This window comes from Protopterus annectens, chromosome 6.part0, assembly GCF_019279795.1.
Source record: "Protopterus annectens isolate FY-2018-M chromosome 6.part0, PAN1.0, whole genome shotgun sequence".
In the NCBI taxonomy this organism is placed as follows: domain Eukaryota; kingdom Metazoa; phylum Chordata; order Ceratodontiformes; family Protopteridae; genus Protopterus; species Protopterus annectens.
Genome location: NC_056737.1, coordinates 614,289,946 through 614,313,196, shown reverse-complemented (window position 1 = coordinate 614,313,196; position 23,251 = coordinate 614,289,946). Strand labels below are relative to the sequence as shown.

Below are 23,251 nucleotides of genomic sequence, written 5' to 3'. Positions count from 1 at the left end.
TACTCAGGGTACATTCATGTGGCTTGATTTCCCCAGTGAAGACCAGAGAAACACATACAATATTGCCGGAGGGTGGGTGGAGAATCCTGCTGATGTCAGCCACTTTCAGAAGTGAGAGAGAGTTCAGAATTGAAGCCCACTGCATGTCCTGTGTTGTTTCCAGGATCAGGAAGAAAAATACAGTAGGTGAAATGAATCCCTCTGCAGCAGTATGATACCAACCTCAAGTACCTTTATCTTCTAATTGTAGCAAAGTGGGCATTATTAGACCCAGCTATCAAGGAGACACATGGGGAGCAACTGATTATCCACTGAGTGGAAGTCCAAAATTTCTCCAGAAAAACTTTTCTAACTGCATTTCTTGATAACCTTGAATAAAGTAAAGCTAAATATAATTGTTTAGGATAGTCAAGTAGTCTTTTCTGTATCTTTTTTTGAGAAACTATAGAATGTGTGTGTGTGTGTGTGTGTGTGTGTGTGTGTGTGTGTGTGTGTGTGTATCAGAACAAGTTGCCACCAGCTGCTCAGTCTGCCATTTATGTGAATATTTATTTATTTGCAGTTTGTTTTACCAGGGCCAAAATAACAGGATTTAACATTTTTTCAATGGAGAAAATGAGGAAAGGGGAGACAACTCCAGCACAGACAACAACACACAAACATAAATGCTAATAATAATTATAGTAGTAGTAGATAAAACATTTAGCTCAAAATTCAGAAACATTCAAACAATACACAAAATGAAGATTAATGTGAAGTAATGTTGTAAGTGAGCTGAGACAGTAAATGATTTATAACAGAGTTGTAATGAGAAGGAAATACACACATTATTATTAGAGAGTATTTTCTGAGGAAAACTTTGTTTGTTAGGTAAAGTTGAGTATGAAGGCATAGAGGAGGTTCACATGAGGTATCCTCATGTTCACACAAATTCAGAAGTTACTTTTGAACGGATAACTTTTTCCTGTTGTGCTGCCTTCCCACTACTTGATTATTCACCCCTCCCCCATTATCCAGCTGACTCACTGTTTCCCCATGGCAAAGTCAAACAATCTTCCAAGGTTTTACCTGTCCCTGTTGACATGATTAGCAGCTTAACGTGTGGTATCCTACAGCTTCATTCCAATGATTCAGTCTTGTTTCTGCACATGAGCTAAATGATGACTGCTTTCCAAAATAGCATACCTTGGTGGGTGAGTATGCCCTGGCCCTTGTTTATTTCATGATGCAGTACTTACTTCTAATGGGTGTTAGCCATGCATGGATGAGATGGCATTTGCTAATGAATCCCACACCAGCTGATTTCCTCAGCACCCAGTTGACTGATCTCAGGACATCTGATTCACAGTCAAAGCTTTATCCCTCTGCACCACTGAACGGGCTAGCTACTGACAACTTAACTTTGCTGTAAATGACGCAAAAATGCATAGTATTTCAGGTGAAGTAGCTAGTTAGAATGTAAAAAAAAAAAAAAAAAAAAAAGACAACCTACCCTTATATTGGTCCTGAAAAATATATTGAAAAAGTAGACTGGTGCTGTTGGACTAAATGTTTCAGCAGGCATGATCATTGTAACCTCAGAGGTTTGACATTTATTGATACTTTAGTATGAATTATACAACAGATTTACTTCCTCCTACTGGCTGAGTAATACAGGCTTTTCTCCCCGGACCTCTGCTGAAAAAGGACTGCCAGTCCAGACGGACTTTCCTGGTTATCAAATGTAAAATAAAATAAATAAATAAAATATGTCACACTTGTTTTGCCAAGACAGGATTCATCCTGATGCCACTGTAATGGTAAGATGGCATGGCTTCTTGACATCATGCCTGGACTATAACAGAACTCACAGAGAGACACTCTTAAGTACTAACAGAAAAAAAAGTAGAGAAAAAAGGTGTGGAGAAGGCATATGTCTTCTCCACACCTTTTTTCTCTACTTTTTTTTCTGTTAGTACTTAAGAGTGTCTCTCTTTGAGTTCTGTTATTAATAAGTAGAAGATTAACAGTTCAGTGAACACCTGTGCCTAGCAACACAAACACACAAAGTGTAATACTCACAGCGATAATCCACACACTCTCTTACCTGATCAAGTCCAACTACCAAGTACATTTCACACACTCTCTTACCTGATCAAGTGATTCAAGTCCAACTAAATTTCCCGCTCGCAGCGATAATCCATTAAATGATTTGCGACTGTCATTTTCTTCCACTCGCTCGATCATTACTGCACATTTCCCGCTCGCAGCCAGCTGGACATACCATGAGCTCACTTCCGCGTGGCTGGTATCCTCCTTAAAGGAGCCAACACCAAATAAGTACGTACTTTTTTTTTTTTTTAAAAGCTACTTTATGTATGCTTTCCGATGTCCTAGCCAAGCTATACAATCAGTTTAAAAAGGGGGAGGCGCGCGCCCCTGCGCCAAAGCCTAAATCCGCCACTGAATATACCTCAAATTTTGAAGTACCTAGCTGAGATGTTAAACAATGGACTTTCCTTCTCCTCCATCAAGATCCACGCTTCAGCCATTTCTGCACAATACAACACAGATCCTCCTTTATTCTCTCATCCTCTCTTAAGGCAGTTCCTCAGAGGGGCAAAGAATATAAAACCCCCAAGGAAACTACCAGTTCCTGCTTGGGACCTCAACTTCATCTTGGAAAAGCTGACCCTTCCTCCCTTCGAGCCAGCTTCTTCATCAGAGTTACAGTACTTGTCATGGAAAACAGCCTTTCTTCTGGCTATCACCTCAGCTCGCAGGGTTTCGGAGCTACAGGCCCTCATGGCTGTGCAACCATTCATCATTTTCCATCAGGACAGAGTTTCCTTACGAACCAACCCTACCTTTATGCCAAAGGTAATTTCCAGTGTAGCTTTGAATCAGACCATCCACTTACCTACCTTTTATCCTAATCCACAAAACAAAGGGGAAAGACTACTACATTCCTTGGACATTCACAGACAACTTCGTTATTATTTGGACAGGACAAAGCCATTCAGGAAATCTGAGCAACTCTTTGTGTCCTATGCTGCAGGTGCTCAAGGAAAGGCTATTTCCAAACAGACAATTTCAAAATGGATAGCCCACTGCATACGCTTTTGTTACTCATTTCATGGAAAAACTGTGCCTGCATGCATCAGATCCCACTCCACCAGAGCCACAGCTACCTCTGCAGCCTTCCTCAGGGGGGTCCCTACCAAGGATATTTTGGAAGCAGCCACCTGGAGTTCAGTGCACACTTTCTCCAAGCACTATCACCTCCCACTATACTCTAAATCTAGAGCGGGCTTTGCCACAGCAGTCCTGCAGGGCATCCTAGCCCCTCCTAGTTCCACTTAGTGCCTACCACCCTTACTTAGCTTTGGGATTCTACCCATCTGTTATGACTGCAGCTGTATGCACGATGAACATAGTACAGTTTTGTACCTACCATAAATGTAGATGTTAGAGTGCTCATACAGCTGCAGTCCAGGTTTCCCTCCCTCCAACCCCTCTTAGGACAGGCCTTATGACAAACCCTTTTCATATAACCTTTTGGGGTATTCTTTTATGGTGTATTTGCTTGCATCTACTGTTTTTGATTTATCAGCATTGCACTTTTGCATAACATTATGTTTGCCTTCCTTCTGGGGGCACCTGACATCTGGGGCAAGAAAAACTGAAGAAAATGGTGTCGGCTGCCTCTTTTATACCCCTGCCGCACTGACGTCAGGGAGGAAGCGACGACAACCGACGCCGGACCTAGACTTTGGAATTCGGCCGACCGAGGACCCGCCTGACGGCAGGATAACACATCTGTTATGACTGCAGCTGTATGAGCACTCGAACATCTACATTTATGGTAGGTACAAAACTGTACTTTTCTCTCTCTAGCTTTTCTGGTAAGTACAAGAAGATATAAGTTTGTTGATCTCAGGGAATTTGCTATCCTAATAAGCAACAGAAAGTGAAGGTGAATGTTGAATTAATGTGGAGCATGTCTGCTGTAATCTGTTTGCAATTCAGTTTGAAATTAATATAATGATTTTTTGCATTCTTAATGTTTATTTATTAGGTATCTAAAACGGCACCAACCGGTGAATACTTGACAACAGGAAGCTTTATGATTAGAGGTAATATTAATGCTGGCCTTCAGTATTTGTTGTAAAATTAAGATGTATTTGTGAAGGAAATTCTAATAGATAAGCTTTGGGTGTCCTATTGGTAGTACTTGAAATAACTGCCAGTGTTAATTCTCTTTTAATACTGCTGAATGGGAGGGAAAGAAAATGTTCCGTTTTGTGACATGTTATGATACGCTGTTGAGGTTTATTCTTGCAAAATGTGTACAAACAATATTTCTAATACAAGACAACTTTTATTGCTTCATGGAAGTGGGCCCAACCATTTTTTTCCTGAATGTCCACATCATCATGGTGTACTCCATAATTGTCATTGCTGCAGAAATGCATACAAATGGTTAGGAATTTCATCTTTTAACATTTTAATGTCTGTAGGTTGCTGAGTTGCAAACTTGTATCATTGCTGTTAAAGGGCCAGTCCAGGTGTGAGAGAGAACATGCTGGTTATTTTAGGCCTGTTCATTCAGCAGTATAAATAAAATGTTTACTTATTTTAGGCAGCTTACTACAGGTAATATTCATAACAGCTAATTGGCAATACTATTTTCTTGTAAATAAATGACATCTCCAAAGAACATCACCAGTAAGTGCTGTATGGTCATTTTATTCCACCTTCCAAAGAATACTATTTTATAGTAATTATTCTATGTGGATGAAAAGTAGAACTGTAAAATATGATGAGACATTGTTAGCTAGAAGAAATTAAAATGTCAGTTTCTGTTAATAGGAACCTATAAAGAATTAAATGTGAATACAGAAAGAAACAGTTTCCAGAAAGCTCTGAATCTAGAAAGTTAAAATCTGTAGAGTTGGTTTAATCCATTCATGGTGTACGGCACTGCTGCTTTACTTTACAGTGAAACCGTTCCATTACTTGATGCTGACATTAAGGGTCATTACACCAAGCTAGGAAGAAAAAGTACCCACTGTGACACTGCCAGCCCAGCTATCTGGAATTTTGTAAATAAATTATATGTATTAGAACTGTATGTTATGTGTATATTAAACTGATGATACAAAAGTGTGTGTTAAACATGGTTTTGTACAGTACTGAGCTTCAAAGATATATCCACAGTGTACCCTACGGGAACATAGAAGATTGCCTTGCAAAACTTAAAAATAGTTGAGGTTAAGTTACTGTATAGCTGGGCCATAAACAAGATGCTGTCTCTCACTGTCAGTGCAGAAGCAGATACAATGTTTAGAGCTAGAAGTTTTTGTATTATCTTGAAAGAGACATAATTACTAGGTTTAAAATATAAAAGTGTTTTATTGTTTTACAACTTCCAAGATCTTGAAACATCTGAGAGATATGTAGTTTTCATACAGAGATGTTACATTCTGTTAGTTCTGACAAAAGGGGGGTTAGCTTGAAAACTAAAGTCAGGTGACAAAAAGTGATGTCATCCAAGCTAACCCAGCAGTAATAATTGATATTAATTTAAGAAGTCTCTGAGAGAGAGGCTGTGCATTTTGTGTTTTGTTTTGGGCCTAGCAAGAACATCCACTCATCATCACCATCTGCACTTGCCCTGCTGTGTAAGTAAGATTTAGGGCATAGTATCTCTTTTAGATATAGATAGGAATATAGTAAAGACTAGTTTAGATGTTTTCTGTATTTATTTGAGACTGTCCTGCAATGTTGGTTTAAAATATTTCCTGTGATTTTGATCTCTGAAGTCACTGTGTTGATTTACTGAGTATTGTCTTGTTCTTTTATTATTTATTATTAAATGTATTTAAACCTATCTTTGTGGCTGATATTTGTGAGACATATTTAAGCTCTTAGAGTACTTGCATATGTATTTGGTAACACTATACAGGCCACTCCTAAATAGCTTTGCAAGTCTTGGTCAGACTACCATTTGGATAATAGTAACAATGCACAGTAGAATTTAACACCCTTTGTTAAGGGCTTTAAAAGTAGCTGGTACGTAGTGGTTGGTGGCAGTGGAAACTACCTTATAGTCTGGGCAGAAGGGAGCATAGCTAGTAAACATGTGCCAGCCTTTCCCAGATGTGTGTTTGCATGTAAATCAAACCTCAAAGAGTGTGTGTGTGTGTGTGTGTGTGTGTGTGTGTGTGTGTGTGTGTGTGTGTGTGTGTGTCAGCTACTTGGGCAGGGACACGAAGCACTGGTTGGACAGAGAGAGTGCTGGAGGCTTTGGCTTGGCCGCTCAACTAAGATCTCAACCCTATAGCTGTGCCAGTGGGGAATCTTATTTGGGATCTGGAGAAAGAGGGAGGAAACCAGCCCCAGACTGACTGTGGTCTCTGTGTGCTCTTAAGGGAAATTGCAGTTTACTGTGTGTGTACTTGTAATCCTCCCAATGTGTACATCCCCCCTACTGTTTCCAGTGGTGAGGATTGAGGCTCCTTGATTACTGGGCCAGTCCAGGGGCATCCCTTATTAATTGGTGGACAGTGGTGGGATACCCACATCACATATTAATTCAACACATACGTACCAACACAGACCCTGCTGATACCAATAAAGGCTGTCCCTCCGTTGAATTCTTCTATTCAGAAGAATGTAATTTCCAAATAACTCCACAGGCAAGCTCCAGCAACACAAATTGATTATTTATTAAACAAACAAAGTAGTAAAACAATAAAACTGCAGATTAAGCGCTTCCATCTCCACTCAGGAGACTTCATCAGAATCAGCTACTAAAATGCCCATGCACTTAATATACCACATCTTTGCTTTTAAACTTAAACTTGTTTTAGAAAATATGGAGTTGGTGCTGAGATACAACTATATTTACTTTCAAGGAGATCTGTACCACCAAATAGATGGGGTTGTCATGGGGTCAGCCTGTGCCCCCATATAGGCCAACATTATTATGTTATTTTGGGAACAACAATTTGTTTTTAATTCTGACTACTATATACACATTTTGGGGTACTACTGAGTTTTGGACGATATATTCATTTTATGGGATGGAACAGAGGAATTGATCCCAGATTTTATGGAATATTTGAACCAGAGTACAGGGTTTTTACACTTCACATATGAATTAGGGGTGGATGAAATGCATTATTTAGATGTGAAGTTACAAAAGGACTACAAAAATAAAGTCTATAGGTCCAGTATATATAGAAAAGAATGCTATTCTAACTCATACCTACAATATGAGAGTGATCACCCATATAACCTTAAAAAGAATGTTATAAAGGGGCAAATGGTTAGAATACCAAGAATGACATCGGACAAAAAAGGAATTCATTAAAGAAATTGAGATTGTCCATAATATGTTTGGTGAAAAGGGGATACCCCGACAAATTGATTAATTCCATAAAAAGATGTGTGGTGGAAGGATGGGGAATAATCTATTTGCCATTATTGACTAGTGGAGAGACTATTGGAGCTAAGAAAATTCTGGGAAATACGGAATAAGTTACAACACAACTCCCCTACTTGACATTGACATATTACACCAATATAGGTTGGGTTAAAAATGTATAAATTATACTTGGAGTATGTTTAGTAGGATGCCAACTAGGGTGGAACTTTTTCAGAAACCCTTGAGATACAATTTTAAAAGGAATTTTAATTTAAAAAATATACTGGAGAAGAAAAAGGATGACCATAGAGGGGAGGACATGTCAAAAACTTGGGACTTTTAAGTGTGGTAGGTGTTCCCAGTGTCCCTTCCTAGCTGGAACAAAAGATTTGGACATATCCAGTATTGGTTTTAAAATTAAGGGTAGAACTTATTCCAGTTTTACTAAAGGAGTGGTATATTTAGTGTACTGTAAGGTCTGTTGGGCATATTATATTGGAAAGACAGACAGACAGACCAACAGTATACAGAGCGTAACCTAAGGTTACGCATATATGAACATATACATGATATTAATAGGAATAAGGAGAATAATGCCTTATACAGGCATCTACTGACTTGTAAGGAGGCAGACTATAAATTTTGGGTGCTAGAGGAAGTTAAGCAAAGTGAGAGAGGGGGTGATTGGGAGACCCGACTGGAATTTCGGGAAATGATCTGGCAGTTAAGGCTTGACGCATGTAACATTCCAGGTTTGAATCACCACATCTCTATCACCCCTGCCTTAAAACTATTATTAGCTAACCCAAAAAGATCGGACCCTTAAGTACATATACTAATTACAAAGACAAAACACCAGCAAATATACAAGAATGTACACCGATTCATCCCTTCATACTACTGTCAACAATACTAACAACATTTTTAACATACTTTATTGTATAGTGTAATATTTAATATTATTATATATATATATATATATATATATATATATATATATATATATATATATATATGGCATAATGAATTTATTAATTAATTTATTTAATTATATATGTATAGACTAGTTATTATATTTTTACATATTTTAGGGTCCCCTACGAAATCCCAAACGCACAGAATCCCGATGCCCAAAATACTGAGACAAAAAGCCTGAAATCCCACATTACCAAAAAGCCAGAAGTGCGAAATTCAAAATCCCAGTGTTAAGGGATTTTGAGTTAACTCTTCTGGTGTTGCGGTTCAGGTAAGTATGTGTGTGTAAGTGTATTTGTGAGGGCCTTTAGTGTGTGTAAGTGTGTGTTGTGACTGTGGTGTGTGTGTGTGTGGGACTGTAATTTGTGGGTGTGAATTTGCCTTGTATATATGTTTGTGCAATCTCGGAGTTAGAATAATAAAGTAGGGGGGTGTGTAGGGTGGTTTGTTTGGTTATGGGGTGAGGGTGTGTGTATGTTTGTGTGCTGTATGTATGTATTAGTTTCGCAATTTTGAATTTCGCGCTTTCAATGTTTCGGTAATGCGGGGTTTCGGGCTTTTCATCTCGGTATTTTGGGCGTCTGGATTCTGTGCATTCGGGATTTCGTAGGGGGCCCATTTTAAAACATCAATATGTATTTCCTCAGGAGGTCGGAAGTGTTTTTTTTCCCTCAGTAACAACACATGGTATAACATTTTTGGTCTGCACATAAAATGTATTTTGGTCTGCACACAAAAAGTATTCATTGTTATAGTTGTATTCTTATCAGTTTTTAGGATCAATTAATACACAGTCTTTTATAGGTATTTTATTAGTTTAACTTTATACTGACACTAACATTTATATTTATATTTTGTATTTAATGTTTGGGGCTGCCACAGTGGTGCAGCGGTTAGCGTTGTCGCCTCACAGCAAGTGGTTCTCCGGTTCGATCCTCGGCTGGGGGTGCCTTCTGTGCGGAGTCTGCATGTTCTTCCTGTGGTCGCGTGGGTTTCCTCTGGGTGCTCCGGTTTCCTCCCACATCCCAAAGACATGCTGTAGGTGGATTGGACACCCTAAATTGGCCCTAGGTGTGTGTGTGTGTGTGTGTGTGTGTGTGTGTGTGTGTGTGTGTGTGTGTGTGTGTGTGTGTGTGTGTGTTTGCCTTCTGTGGAAGGTTGGGCACTGGGCTGGCAACTCGACACCATAAAACTTCACTGCCAATCATGAGCGGACAGGTGATCTGCTGTGGCGACCCCTAACTGGGAAAAGTCGAAAGAAGATTTAATGTTGTGTTTTTTATATACTATGAATAGTAGCACTGCCAATGTATTTTATCTGGCATGAGTTAATTTATTTAATTTATATCTTTTTAAATTAATTGGTTGACCAATGAAAAGCAAAGATGTGGTATATTAAGTGCATGGACATTTTAGTAGCTGATTCTGATGAAGTCTCCCGAGTGGAGGTGAAAGCGCTTAATCTGCAGTTTTATTATTTTACTACTTTGTTTGTTTAATAAATAATCAATTTGTGTTGCTGGAGCTTGCCTGTGGAGTTATTTGGAAATTACATTCTTCCGAATAGAAGAATTCAATGGAGGGACAGCCTTTATTGGTATCAGCAGGGTCTGTGTTGGTACTTTGGTCTTGTGGTTTATGCTGTGTTACTGTGGATTGCTAATTCAACACATACTTTTGTATCAGCAGTTTAATGTACACATAGCATACAGTTCTAATACATATAATTTATTTACAAAATTCCAGATAGCTGGGCTGGCAGTATTTCCTTCAGTCACACTTCTGTACAAATTATATCAATATTCACAAGTGACAGAATTATTTACAAAATTCCAGAAAGCTGGGCTGGCAGTGTCACACCCACATCTTCTCTTCATCTCTTGTGACCCTTATTTTTTGTAAGGAGCATGTGAGAGAGGTGACAGTTTGTGAACACATGCTTGCACTACTGTTTGCGTCTTTCAGCTTTTCCCAGTTAGGGGTCACCACTGCGGAACTCCGGTCCGCCAATGATTGGCAGTAGAGTTTTACGTGCTAGCTTGCCGGGCCTAACGCACAACCTTCAATGAAGGAACGCCCATTCACGCATGTCGTCACACAGAAGACGCTCTAACTGAGAATCGAACGGGCAACGTCTAATTGTGAGGCGACAATGCTACCACAGCACCACCACATGCTTGCACTACTAAGAACAATAAATCTAACAAGATTCAATCACAAGAGGCTTTCAAAGTCGCAGGAAATCTACCTTCTTGGATATCAGCCCCTAGGTGCCCGGGTTTAGCTTTGATCCTTCTAGACTTATCGACTTGAAGACTATCTGTGCTTCCTCTTCTCCATATTCTTCTTTGGCAACTATTGTTCGGGAATATCTGGGAAATGGACATAATTTAGGCAAGTGCATAGTCCTTTACTATCGTCTTTTAATAAAGAGCAGACTTCCAAATCCTTAACACTTAAGGAGAGTACCTCATAATCTTCCATGAAATGTAATTGTGGATCTCAGAATATTGGAACTTAAAGTGTAAAAGAGGGTCATTACATATTTAATCCAAGATAACAGTACCTGTTAGTATTCCCCCTAGAGGTATGGGAATTTGATGTTAGTGTGTGTATTAGCAGCAAGAGTGTGGGGGACCACAGCTCAATGAAGTATTTCCCATTGCATTAAATGCTAAAAGGGTGTTCCAACAAGTTTCTGTTTTTTGATATTTGAATTAGTCTCCAAGTTTAGGCATAAACCCCTATGTCATCAGATGGATAGCCAAATGGCTCATGGATAGGACACGTTGTTAGAGTGGGGGAATCCCCATGCAGCAAGAGGCCAGTCACCAATGCAGTACCACATGGCTCAGTGCTGAGCCACCTCCTTTTTGTGATATGCTTCTCAGATGACAAGGCAAATATCGATGACCTTTGGCTGACCAAATTTGCTAATGACTGCAAGTTGCATTCATTGACTCCTCAAACAATGTTGATATCCTACAGAAAGGACTGACGCAGACTCATTGTCAGAGCCATGGCCACAAACAAAATGAGAAGTGTATAATAATGCTCTCTTGGAAATTAAATACCCCTGCAAATTAAAACAGTGATGGACCCCCCCCGTAAGAATGGACCCAGGAGAGATCTGTGTACTCAGATAGTAATCTCAACTTTGACCACCATGTGTCACCTGTGGTGACGAAATCCTACTATGTGGCTTAGCTTATAAGTAAGGGTATGGCATCCAGATCTAAAGATGCCATAGTACCACTGTACTACACCCTCATCACACCAATAATTGAGTACAGTGCACCTTTTGGCATGTATCTCATTAGGCATCTGCAGCAGTTGTGGCATCCTCAGAGGTTTTTCACAAAAACAGTACAGGGTGTAATGAACATGTCATATATGGATGGATTAAACACCTGTCACTATATTCAATTTCCAACTGATTACTGAGGGGTCATCTATACCTGACCCAGCCCTGATGGAAATATTACGTATTCTCAAAACTAACCGCATGAGGATTACCTGCTTCAAGGATCTAAACCTGATTTTTGATATGAATAGGTCATGCTGGAGAGACAAATGTATGTCCCAGAGATTGCCCTTCTGTGGAATATAATTGTAGAAAGTTACTAGGCTATTGGCCCTGACAGACCTAGCCAAGAATTTAGCCCATGTTCCAACAAGTCAGTACCCAATACCCCTGTCCAGCAGGGACATAGGTGGGATCCCAGGGGTGTATTTTCTGTTCCCCATCCAGTTATCCAGCTTGCACTTAAAAATAGCTAATGAACTACTCTGCTTGACATGGAGAGAGAGTCTGTTCAACAGAAGGGGGAATCTCTGGGACACATATCTGTTTCACCAACAAGACCTATTGATGTCACAGACCAGGCTGAGGTTAAGCATGCGGGTTACTCGAGTGGAGCTTGACTTGCAGATATACAGCAGTCCCAACAAGGCAGGGTCTGAGATTGCTTTGTATGCCAGACAGAGGTCACCTCTGAGGAGTCTGTATGAGACTGAGTAGAGGGACAGGACTTTTATCCTATCTTTGTAGGGTAGATGTTTGAGGCCCTAGGTCCTCCTGGTGAGGATCCCCTGTGGTCTCTCCAGCTGCTGCATGTGTTTTGTGAGGTGCATGCTAAAAGGTGCATTATACTCAATAATGGGTCTTATAAGGGAAGAATATAGGGATGCTATGACCTCCTTGTCCCTGGATGAGATACCCTTACTAATGAGGTGGACTACGTAGAAAGCTTTCCATACAGTGGAAGCATTTGGTGGTCAAAAATTAGTTTGCTGTCAACCTGGGTGCCCAAGTCCCTCATGACTGATTGCATGCTTAGGACCTTGTTTTTAATGTGATAATTTGTGGGGAATATCACTCTCCCCAAAGGGGATGATGATGCATTTTTTGCCATTCAGTTTGAGGCCACGTTTCTGGCACCAGTCCTTTGTTTGGGTTAGACCCTTTTGGAGGATGTCCACATTGATGACAGCACCCAACTTGCAGTCATCTGCAAACGTGGTTAGCCATAGCCCACTGGTTTTGGTCTGTGCCTCAGAAAAGTATATCCCAAACAGCAGATGCCCCAAGACCAATCTCTGGAGTACACCACTTATTACGGGCCTACTGCTTGAAATGGCTTCTGCTATTTTGACTAGTTGGTTTCAGTTTCCTACCCATCTGGTTATATGTGGACTGATGCCTAGTTGAGAGAGTTTATCTGTTATACCTGAGTGGGGAATAGTGTCAAAGGCCTTCTCCAGGTCACGGTAGGTGATGTGCACCATATTCCCCTTGTCCATGGCCTTGGTGACTGTCTCAAAGAAGTCGACCATATTTAGCAGGCATGGCCTCCCCTTGATGAAACCAAACTGTGTGTGATCAAGTGTTTGGAAGTTGCCAATGTGCTTGTTAATGAGGTCCATGATAATCCGTTTATGGACCTTGCAGATCAGGCTAGTTAAGCTGATGTGTATATAATTTCCTGGATTGGTGGACACTCCACCTTTGTGTAAAGGGATGACAGTGGCTGTCCTCCACTCAGCTGGGACAAAGCTGGTGCTCAGGCTTTGATTGAATAGGCTTCCTATTCACATGAAGCAGAGCCCTTCCCTGATCATCTTCAAACACAGTCTGGAACAGTGGATGGGAAATCACAAATTCACTTCTGGGGTAGTGCCCATGTCCCTTATGGACAGAGGCAGTCTGTAAAAATTGTCAAAACCACTTGCTGACCTTTGTTATCTTTACCCGTGGAACAGAAAATTGGGTAAAATTTGGGTAAAACTGATTAGGCTTTTTAGAGCTCTTGAGCAGTTGTGTGAAGACTCGCATGATTGATCTCAAATTTGCACATTCATTGTCTGGATGTCTAAGGCTTTCCTGTTTATAGAGTACAGAAGAATCATGCAGAAATTCTTATTTTTCGTGGCTGACCCTAAACCTTCTATATCTCAACAGGCATCACCTTAAAAATGTGAAAAGGATTCCACTCCACCCTTTTTTATTCAAGCTCCAAGGAGAAGGGAGACAACATGTTGTCATTGTCTTATCAGTTGTCTTCTGCAATGTGCAGTGAAGTATAGTGCAGAAGAATGTGATGAGGGATCTCTTTTGGGTCTTCCATCAGCGGATGTATCTTTTAGAGAGATTATATTCCTAATGCAAGAGCATTTTCAGTAGTTTTTCAGTAAGCTGTCTCCCCCCAGAAAAGGAGATATGTGCAGCTTCCAGAATATGATTAACTCAAGCCTCTTGCTTGTCCCATCATATAATGAGTCATAGACATTTTTGGATGAAGTGGCCATTGAACCTGATGAATTGTATCCATCTCTGCATAAAAGCCAGGTAGGCTTTACAGTGTCTCAGAACGGAAGCAGGACTGTTCACCCCTGGACGGTTCGACCCCAGTGCATTTGTATACAATTTCATGTATAAATTTATATGTATTGTATATGTGACTTTTAGTGGACAGTTTAACCCCAGACTATTGACCCCAAATATATTTTTTAAGTACTTTATCGTTAAGTTATTAATTAATCAATTATTCAATAATAACACTGATAATTTTTCATTGTAAATATATTTTTTATTAATATTTTTATTTTATTTAATTATTACATTGGTTAGTATAAATATAACATTTAAATCTTTAACATATAATAACTAGCGTTATGTTTTAACATATTATGACTACTGTTACTTTATAACATACTTTATAACATATGTTTTCCATCAACTAAATATATATTTTTTATTTTATATTATGTTGATATGTTAACTAATCTATTATAATCTACTGTAAATAATTTCTTTAAAATTAAATGAAATCAATTTTTATTCAGGTTAATATGCCTTCTTCATCTTGAACATTTATACTACCACCAAAGCTCAAGCAGCAGCATGCAATTTTCACCATTTCCCACCATCTACCATCAAAGCACATCAGAACCTCAGGAAAGTGGATATGGATGTATGAGTAAATGCAAACACTCTTGATTTCCAGGAACATTGATGGTGTGCATTGCTGCTGAGGACTTGACTTGTTTGCAGAGTGCAAAGACAAACATACACACACAATACAGTTTAATCCATCTACAGTGCACAAACATTTCTAAGTAAAACACTGTTTTTAAGGATTCAGAAATTTATTTGTAAAAAGTATCAACAAGTAGTTCAAAGCTTAGAAGTGCAATTCTAGGGCCAAACATCCATTTCACTATCACAGTGCTCAGTGCCTGTACAGCTTACACCCACAGCCCATTAACTTCAGCAGGGAAACAAACAGAACATCAAAGCAGAACATCTATCAAAATGACTGCCCATTATGTTTTCATTTTAAAATATAATTTATTTTTAATTCTTACTTGTTGTTTTATCAGTGGGCATTCGAAAGACATGCGTAAAAACTTCGTGTCTTTGTTGAAGGTTGAACTTCGAGCTGGCACCTCGGCGTTCATCAAAATCTACTGCCAATCATTAGCGGACTGGAGTTCCGCTGTGGTGACCCCTAACCGGGAAAAGCCGAAAGACAACAACAACTTGTTGTTTTATCGCTAATTTTCTTTATTTTTATGTAATAATGACGTTATCGTTATACAGAAGCTCCGGACTAGTTAATGCTGTGAACTTCCGGATTAGTCAGCAAATGTTTTTTTTTGGCACTTTACTGTTTTTGTATATATAATTCAAGTTTCAATTTGCACTTAGTTTAAAGTAAGTGTAGTCAAAGCACATAAGTAGAAAAGAAATACTTTCTAAACCAATTTTAAGAATGTTTAGACAGTCTTTCATTTCTATTTTTGCTTTGATGTGCTTCAGCTTCACTTATGTTACATTTTTTACTGGGGTCCAACCATCTTGGGTCAAACTGGTCAGGGGCAAATCGAATTGTCATTTGCTTTAAAAAACTTTGCTTGTTGATAGCAAAAGCATGGCAGTAGCTAGGTATGGAAAATAACATTTCTCATCCATACTGCGCATTAGAGCTATCAGGTACCAGAACTGTATGGCATAGTACTGCTTAGTGATGCTGAATCAAATTGATACTATTTCTAAACAAATTTCTGCTGTCTTTCTGAGAGAGGTTTCTAAGTTCACACAAGCAGACAGACAGAATAGGATGATCTATAGTAAAACGTGGTTATGATGCTTTTAATGCCTGCTTCAAGGTTGCTGTCCTTGGATCTGTTAGGTGATATGCATTGCTTTTAGAATACATGCCTTCCCAAAGGCTGTTATAGCTGAGTTTTAAAAGCTCCTCAGGGTAGGTCTTCCTTTTCTGGGACAGCATGAGAGAAAGCTCTGGAACACTTGGAAGAGAAGGGAAAACCATACAGAATGTAAAGCTGATGTTTCAGAAGTAATTCCCATCATTCTGTGGAACTGTTTAGTTAATCACATCTCCCTGACTGGGCAGCTTATCACAAAATGTCAAAAAATAATTTTTTGTTATTTGCATGGAGAAGCTGCCTGTATCTCCACTATGTGGACTTGCAACCCCCTTACATGTACGTACTATCTCCATGGTCTTGCAGAAATGAAGATGAAACACCCAACAAGGGATTAAACGAGTGGTCTCAAACTACTGGCCCATGGGTCAAATGGGACACTCTTAGCTGTTTAATTTAGCCCATGGAGCTTTGCCCAAACCCATTTCACTTCTTTAACAACAAAAAAGTCCAGTCAGTTTGATCCAAACTATATTGACAAATGTTTATCCTTTTTGAATTGCTCCTTTGTCTCTTAAAGGCTTGACTGTGGAGCCATTTATAGAGAGAGAAGGTTAGTTTCTAAGCACATCTGTGATTGGTCTGTTTTTGAGCTCCAGAAGATAGCAACATAACAGTGGCTGCCCAGTAGAGTTGTCCCATACTGTAGTGTGTTTCATATACCACATGATTCACATATCTCCATACAAGGTGTGACTCAGTAAGTAAAGCATGAAGCAGTATGTTTCATGTGCCAAGTGCTTTTCATCTCTGTGTATAAGGTTCAGATCACTTGCTATGTGAAACACATGCAGGAGTACAAGATACCAGATGCTTCTTTGTGTGTGTGTGTGTGTGTGTGTGTGTGTGTGTGTGTGTGTGTGTGTGTGTGTGTGTGTGTGTGTGAATGCTCTGTGTTGCTCTTAGCAAATGATTGCAATATTTTTCCCAACAGTCTGTAGTCGTATGACTATAGAATACTGGACCCTGCAGATGTACTGGTCTTTAGGGGATGATTTTCTCTTGCAGCTATGTGTTTTATTTTAAATCTTGTCAGGAAGCCATATAGAACTGCTGTGAGCGGTAGTAACAGCAGGTATTGCCCATAGCAGTATACACATTTTTTTTAGTTGATTTTATCAGAAAAAGCTTGGCTGTTGTTCCCAGTAGCAGAACCCTCAGTCCTACAGTAGCAGCTACTTGAAATATATTACCCTGGCTATTTTTTACCACTCTTGGTGATCACAGGTGATTGCTAGAAGTAGTTGCTGGGTGGGGGGGGGCATTCTGTCAAAAAGCAGATGGCTAGCTGATTATCACTTGTTGCTGTTTGGGCACAGCTTAGTGTCCAAAGGCTCCAAGCTGAAGTTCTTCATTACTTTGATTGTTCTTTCACTTTTCTGACAGGAAACCATATAGAGCATATGGGCAGTGGTAATAGTGCATGCACTATCCACAGCAGAATATACTTTTATTTATTTTATAACACTTGTCTTGAGTATATATTACCATATAGCAGGAAAGTGAAATACATTACTATGGTTATTTCAAAATATATGGCAATTCCACATAAGAGATGACTGCCTGAAGTAACTATCTGTTTAAGGGAAGTAGTCTGTGGATGAAAGCACAGGACATTTAGGGTGATCACAATAAAGTGATCATTGCTGTGACTTTTGTTGGAGATGTGGATACAGTGTATACTGCCTGACATTTAGATGTTGAAATATATTTCTGTGATAATTTTTTCTTTCACTTTCATCATAATTTAACATGAGGATTATACAGAAAGTGGGTATGTTTTGGGGGTATAAAGAGGTAGGATATGTGCAGAAAGCATGTGGCAGTATATGTTTCTATAAACAAGCTCAAATTCTTTACTGATGCCACTTTGCCCTTCACTTTTGCCACATTCACATATCAGAAGTGTGCACAGAAAGTATTTGTGTTTTGTAGGGCATGCTCTGTATGAAGGCAAATGGCAATTAAATAATTCATACAAATCAGTCATTGATATGGCTAGTTTAGGAATCTAAAAGCAAGAGGTTGAAATAAAATACTGCTCTGATTATTTCACTTTCCTTACAATCAGACATCAGAAGGAAGTACAGAAGGTGGATGTGTAGTTAAGGTAGGGGGTAAGGAAACATGTTGCACATCAAAACACAGGATAGTTACATAATCATTATTAAATATATATATATATATATATATATATATATATATATATATATATATATATATATATATATATATATATATATAGTTTATTGAGGAAGTAGTACAGATGTCGAACACCAGCAAGTTAAAATATGTTATTTTGGCCATTATGTTTTTCATTTCTTCGCAGTAAGAGATTAGAAGAATAGAGAATGTGGTTAGATTTTGGAGGGAGCAGGTGATGTAGGAAAGCAAATGACAGCTAAAGGATCATTTTTGAATGAGTTTTGATATAGTGGGTGGACAGTCTGCCAGCAAGCAGTGTAGCCATTATATGTCTGTGATTTCTTCACAGCCAAAGGTAGTGTAATTGGGGGCATACCAATGGTCATATTGTGTGTGTGTGTGTGTGTGTGTGTGTGTGTGTGTGTGTGTGTGTGCGCTTTGTACCCAAGTATCTTATTAGCTATCATTGCATTTTATATTGGTAACTGCCTTTGGGGACTTGATATGTGACCCCGTTCCAGCTAGTAATTCCAGTATTTCAGCGGGCCTTTTTTGCCATAGTCTGTCACTTTGGTTTATACCTGGGGAATGTTTGACTTCTGAACAAAAGGTTATATAAATATCCAGATTAAATGTGTGCTAATTTCTGTTATTTCATAAATAAGTAATCCTGTGCATTTCATTAGAAAAATATATATTTCAGTCATAATATGCTATGGCTAAAATGTGCCATCCTTTCATGCAGCTGAAGCTGTAGGATCAGATTCACAGATAGGCTATAGTAGATGCTCTGAGGTTAGAATTCTAGTCTTAGGAGTGTTTAGCAGCTCAGCTCTGTGTTGTTGTTATGGAGACAGAATTCTAACATTTCAGAGATGGGTCCCAGTATTTTTATTTCATGCAGCTTTATGTTCATTATACGAAATTTTCATTTGGATGCTGTGTGGGCTACTACTTATAATGCTGAGTGCACTAATAGCCTGAAATACTTCTTTATTCAGCTGTCAATACATCAGAAGGAAACAAGCATCTATAGTTCATTAAAAAATATGTTTTTTTATTCAATCGTAGCATGCTGTCACTGCAGTTCCATACTTTCATGCACCTAAAACTGCAGAGTACAGTTTTGAGGTGTGCTGCATTGAAGCTCTGAGACTGGAATTGCAGTCTTAAATGCATTTTGCAGTAAAATACCCTGTTGTTATGCCCTGAAAGTTTTGTAAGGGAGACAGGGCTATTATCTTTTCAGACAGGCCCCGTTGTCATTAGTTCATGTGCCTTTACTGCTTCAGGCTGATATTTTCATCATGCTCTGTCTTGTGTGTGCCGTTGTGAACATTTACTCAGTATGCTGAGTACAGTAATCACATAACATACTTCTTGCTGAATTGTCATTCATTTCAGAAGTAAAGATCCCATCTATTTCTTCTAAATACAGAACTCTTTTTGTCAGTGGATTGCCCTCAAGTTTATACTTGTGTACAGTAAACTTCATAACAAGAAAATATTAGTGTATGTGCCTGTACAGCTAGAACCACTAGCTAAGGACATTTTGAATTTAAGGATCATGGTACTTTGTACAGTTGTAAAGAAATGGTACTTTATTGCTAGGTACTTCCACTAATAGTCTTTATAGCTGAGTGTTCTGATGTTACCCATTAATTTCACAAAAATGTATTTTTTTCATTTGTTTAGGGTAATAAACTCAGTGTGTATCTGAGTGATATTATTGGTGGGTTTTTTATGAAATGAAAACCTCAAATTATTTTTTTCCAGGAAAAAGTAAATAGTTTGTATTTTTTATATGTTATAACAAAAACACATGTAGTCAGTGTAGCATGCCCATATTTCAGATTTTATTGTCTGCATTCACTAAAATGTATTGGCTGTACAAAGCAAACTGAAAGTGAGATTATCAAGGGGGTCTTGTTCTCAAAATTTCATAAGAATATATTAAAGCATTAGAGAGAGATGTATGCAGTAAGGTACAAAGGTTGTGCATGGTACAGATATTACTGCATGTCCAGAGGCATTTATATTCCCTGGGTGTGCAGTAATAAATGTTCTGTGCTTGCATTTACCTGACTTGTTGCATTTATGAAATGAACATCTGTATTTGTTGCAGTTTGAATTTTACATTTAGTAGTTTTACAAATTAAAATGTCAAAATAGTTAAGCCACCCATTTTAGCTGACTGCTGTTTAATGTAACTTTATAACTGCGTGGAATTTTGTTATGAAGGTTTTTTAGAGCAGTCATTTAAGGGGGGCCTTTATGTCAAACAGGTGTGTGCTGCTGCACCGTCTGGTTTTTAAACAAGTGCTTATAATACTTAATATCTCAACCGAGTTCTGTCAGGTGAATGAGTTCAAATTTGGAGAATTGCATATCAGTACAGTGCTTCTGAAGCATTCACACTGTTTTTTTCAGGTGTCATAACCTAAAAAATATTCACAAGAGTAATGTTTTTGCTGACAACTGGCGACACCAAGAAGTAAACGATATACATGCCAACAGAAGTAGTAAGCTTCCAAGCCCCCCAACCACCAGTTTAAAGTTGGTTTAGGCTGATATCTTTGTTGCATCCTGAATGTATTCACAGGGGTAATTATCTGATGATGACTCCCAGTAACTGAAAACACATATGTAAGCAGTAATACTGCCCCACCCCCATCATTTTCTTATATTAGTTTAGTTGACGACATCCTTCACATCTTAATGTAATTGGATTCCTGTGATATTTTTTTCTGTGTGGTTTATTTCTTTTTGTAATATGCATTTGTATTCATACGGTGGTTTACCTTTATCTTTAAATTTACTTTGTTCAAACAATGTCTGACAGGACCTTGCTGCTGCATCTGTTTGTGTTGGTTTATAGTTGTATTCCTGAGTTAGAAAGGCTGTTTTCTGTTGCTGTGGAAAATGTGTTTATTTATATTATGTACTGTACTTCTCCTTTTTCTGCTTTCCTTAATTTCCTGTTTGTGAGTTTATGCTTTCACTTTCAGTGGGAGTTTTTATTTATTTACTTATGTATTTATTTATTTTTATTGCTTGCCTTTGTGTTTGTCTTTCATTGTTCCTGATCTGGTAATGTAGCTAGATTTGAGTTTTAGTGATTTTATTACTGAAAAAGTATGTTTAAGATGTGTAACAAGTTCATTTGTATTTGAGTTGGAGTGTTTGTTTTTCTAGCGTTTGTTGTTTTTTACTGATTTACCATTTTTTGAGCAGTCTTCATTTATTTGTGCTAAATGACTTCAAAATAGTAGCAGTTTATTGGACTTTGAAGTCTGTAAGGGATAGTGATCTGCGACTATGAGATCTGTGGGGCCAGTGCTAACTTCCTCACATGCACAGAACAGATTTGATGCATAGCTAACTAGCAATCTGATTTCTCAATTTTTCTGGTCAGTTACCTGATGCCATTTGAAGTTAAGTTGGTATTTAAGACTGAATGGCCTTTGTACATTGACAGAGTACATCTTTTACAAAACAACTGAAAAAAAAGAGTAGCTTTCAATTTGCTTCAGAATAAACAATACTAGGAGTCTAAACAAAAAAAAACCTCCACTCTCTAGAAGCTCTTTTTACCCTAGAGAATGCTGATGTCTATGCGGTCACTGAGACATGGTTTAAAGCCATGTAGAGCACGCCAACAGTGCAAGGTTATGATGCTTTCCACACATTTAGACCAGCTACTTCACCGGCGGGTACTAAAGGTGGAGGTGTCTCTATTTACATCAAAAATAAATACACTTCAAGGCTGGTCAAACAGGACAATGCACTTGAGCTGTTCCATGTTCAAATCACCATAGGCAAAATCCAATACCACTTCCTTGCAAGCTATACTTCCCCCTGTGTGACCCAGTAAACCCATACCAATTATTTAAACTTATTAGAAACACTAACCATCCAACCCAGTACCATATTCATGGCTGACTTTAATTACCCCACTATTAACTGGGAATCCTGTACGACACCAAACGACAGGTACAGAGATTCTTGGATTTTGTAAACACAAACTCCCTCGACCAGATAATCAGTACACCAACCAGGTGTGCAACCATACTGGATCTGGTCCTCACTAACATGGGAGAGTGCTGCATACCCCCCTACTGTAATGTATTCCCTGTTTAAGGTCGATCACAAAATAGTAAAAATAAAACCTGGACCCCTGACTAAACATGGAATATTCAGGAACTACTCTAGGGCCAACCTCCTGCTATTAAGTGATAACCTGGCAAAATTTCAAGCCCCATAAACCCTGAGAAGCTGCATAGAGGCAGCTGTACCCACCAGGAAGAAGTACAGACCTAACTTAAAAAACAAGACGTCCTGGTGGAATCGCAAAATCAATAGGCTGTATAACAGAAGGAAGACAATCATGGAAAAAATTAGGAGGTGCAGCACCTAGCAGGATAAAAGCACTCTCATCAAACTAAACAAACAACTCAGAGGACAACTAAAGTCTGCCAAAGCCTAATTTGAGGTAAGTTTGGACTCCCAGGCCAAGAACAACCACAAAGTATTCTTTAAAAATGTCCGCAGCCTCAAAGGCAATACACAATTGTGTGCAGAGCTCATTGTAAATGGAGCCACCTATACTGAGCCAGAAGATATAGCAAACCTCCTGGCTGATAAATTCAGTTTCAACGTTACTCCTCTCTCCCCCTCAACCTTCCCTCTGGAAATACTATCAAATATAACTGCTCCTGCTATCACTAGGGAGCAGGTCTTTAATGCTCTAAGACCAAGAACACTGCTTCAATGGGCCCAGACTATTCCAGGATACCTTCTAAATAGCATGAAACATGACCTTTCAGGGCCTCTGGGATTACTGTTTAACTGTAGCAGCCAAACAGATTTTGTGCCTCATGAATGGAGAACAGCAACAGTCATCCCTCTGCACAAAAGTGGGCCATCTGCAGACTCCGGAAACTGCAGACCCATAAATCTCACTAGTCGTGTATGTAAAGCCATGGAAAG

The 23,251-nt window shown here is 38.8% G+C and overlaps 1 protein-coding gene across 1 annotated transcript in view; it reads left to right on the top strand.

The window, feature by feature from the left end:
* Nucleotides 1-23,251, top strand: part of NEMF (nuclear export mediator factor) — a 1,922,187-nt gene that overhangs the window by 1,149,091 nt on the left and 749,845 nt on the right. The window contains exon 20 of the mRNA XM_044074284.1: nt 4,058-4,115. Coding sequence (XP_043930219.1) covers nt 4,058-4,115 — 58 coding nt within the window. The remainder of the gene's footprint in view (nt 1-4,057; nt 4,116-23,251) is intronic.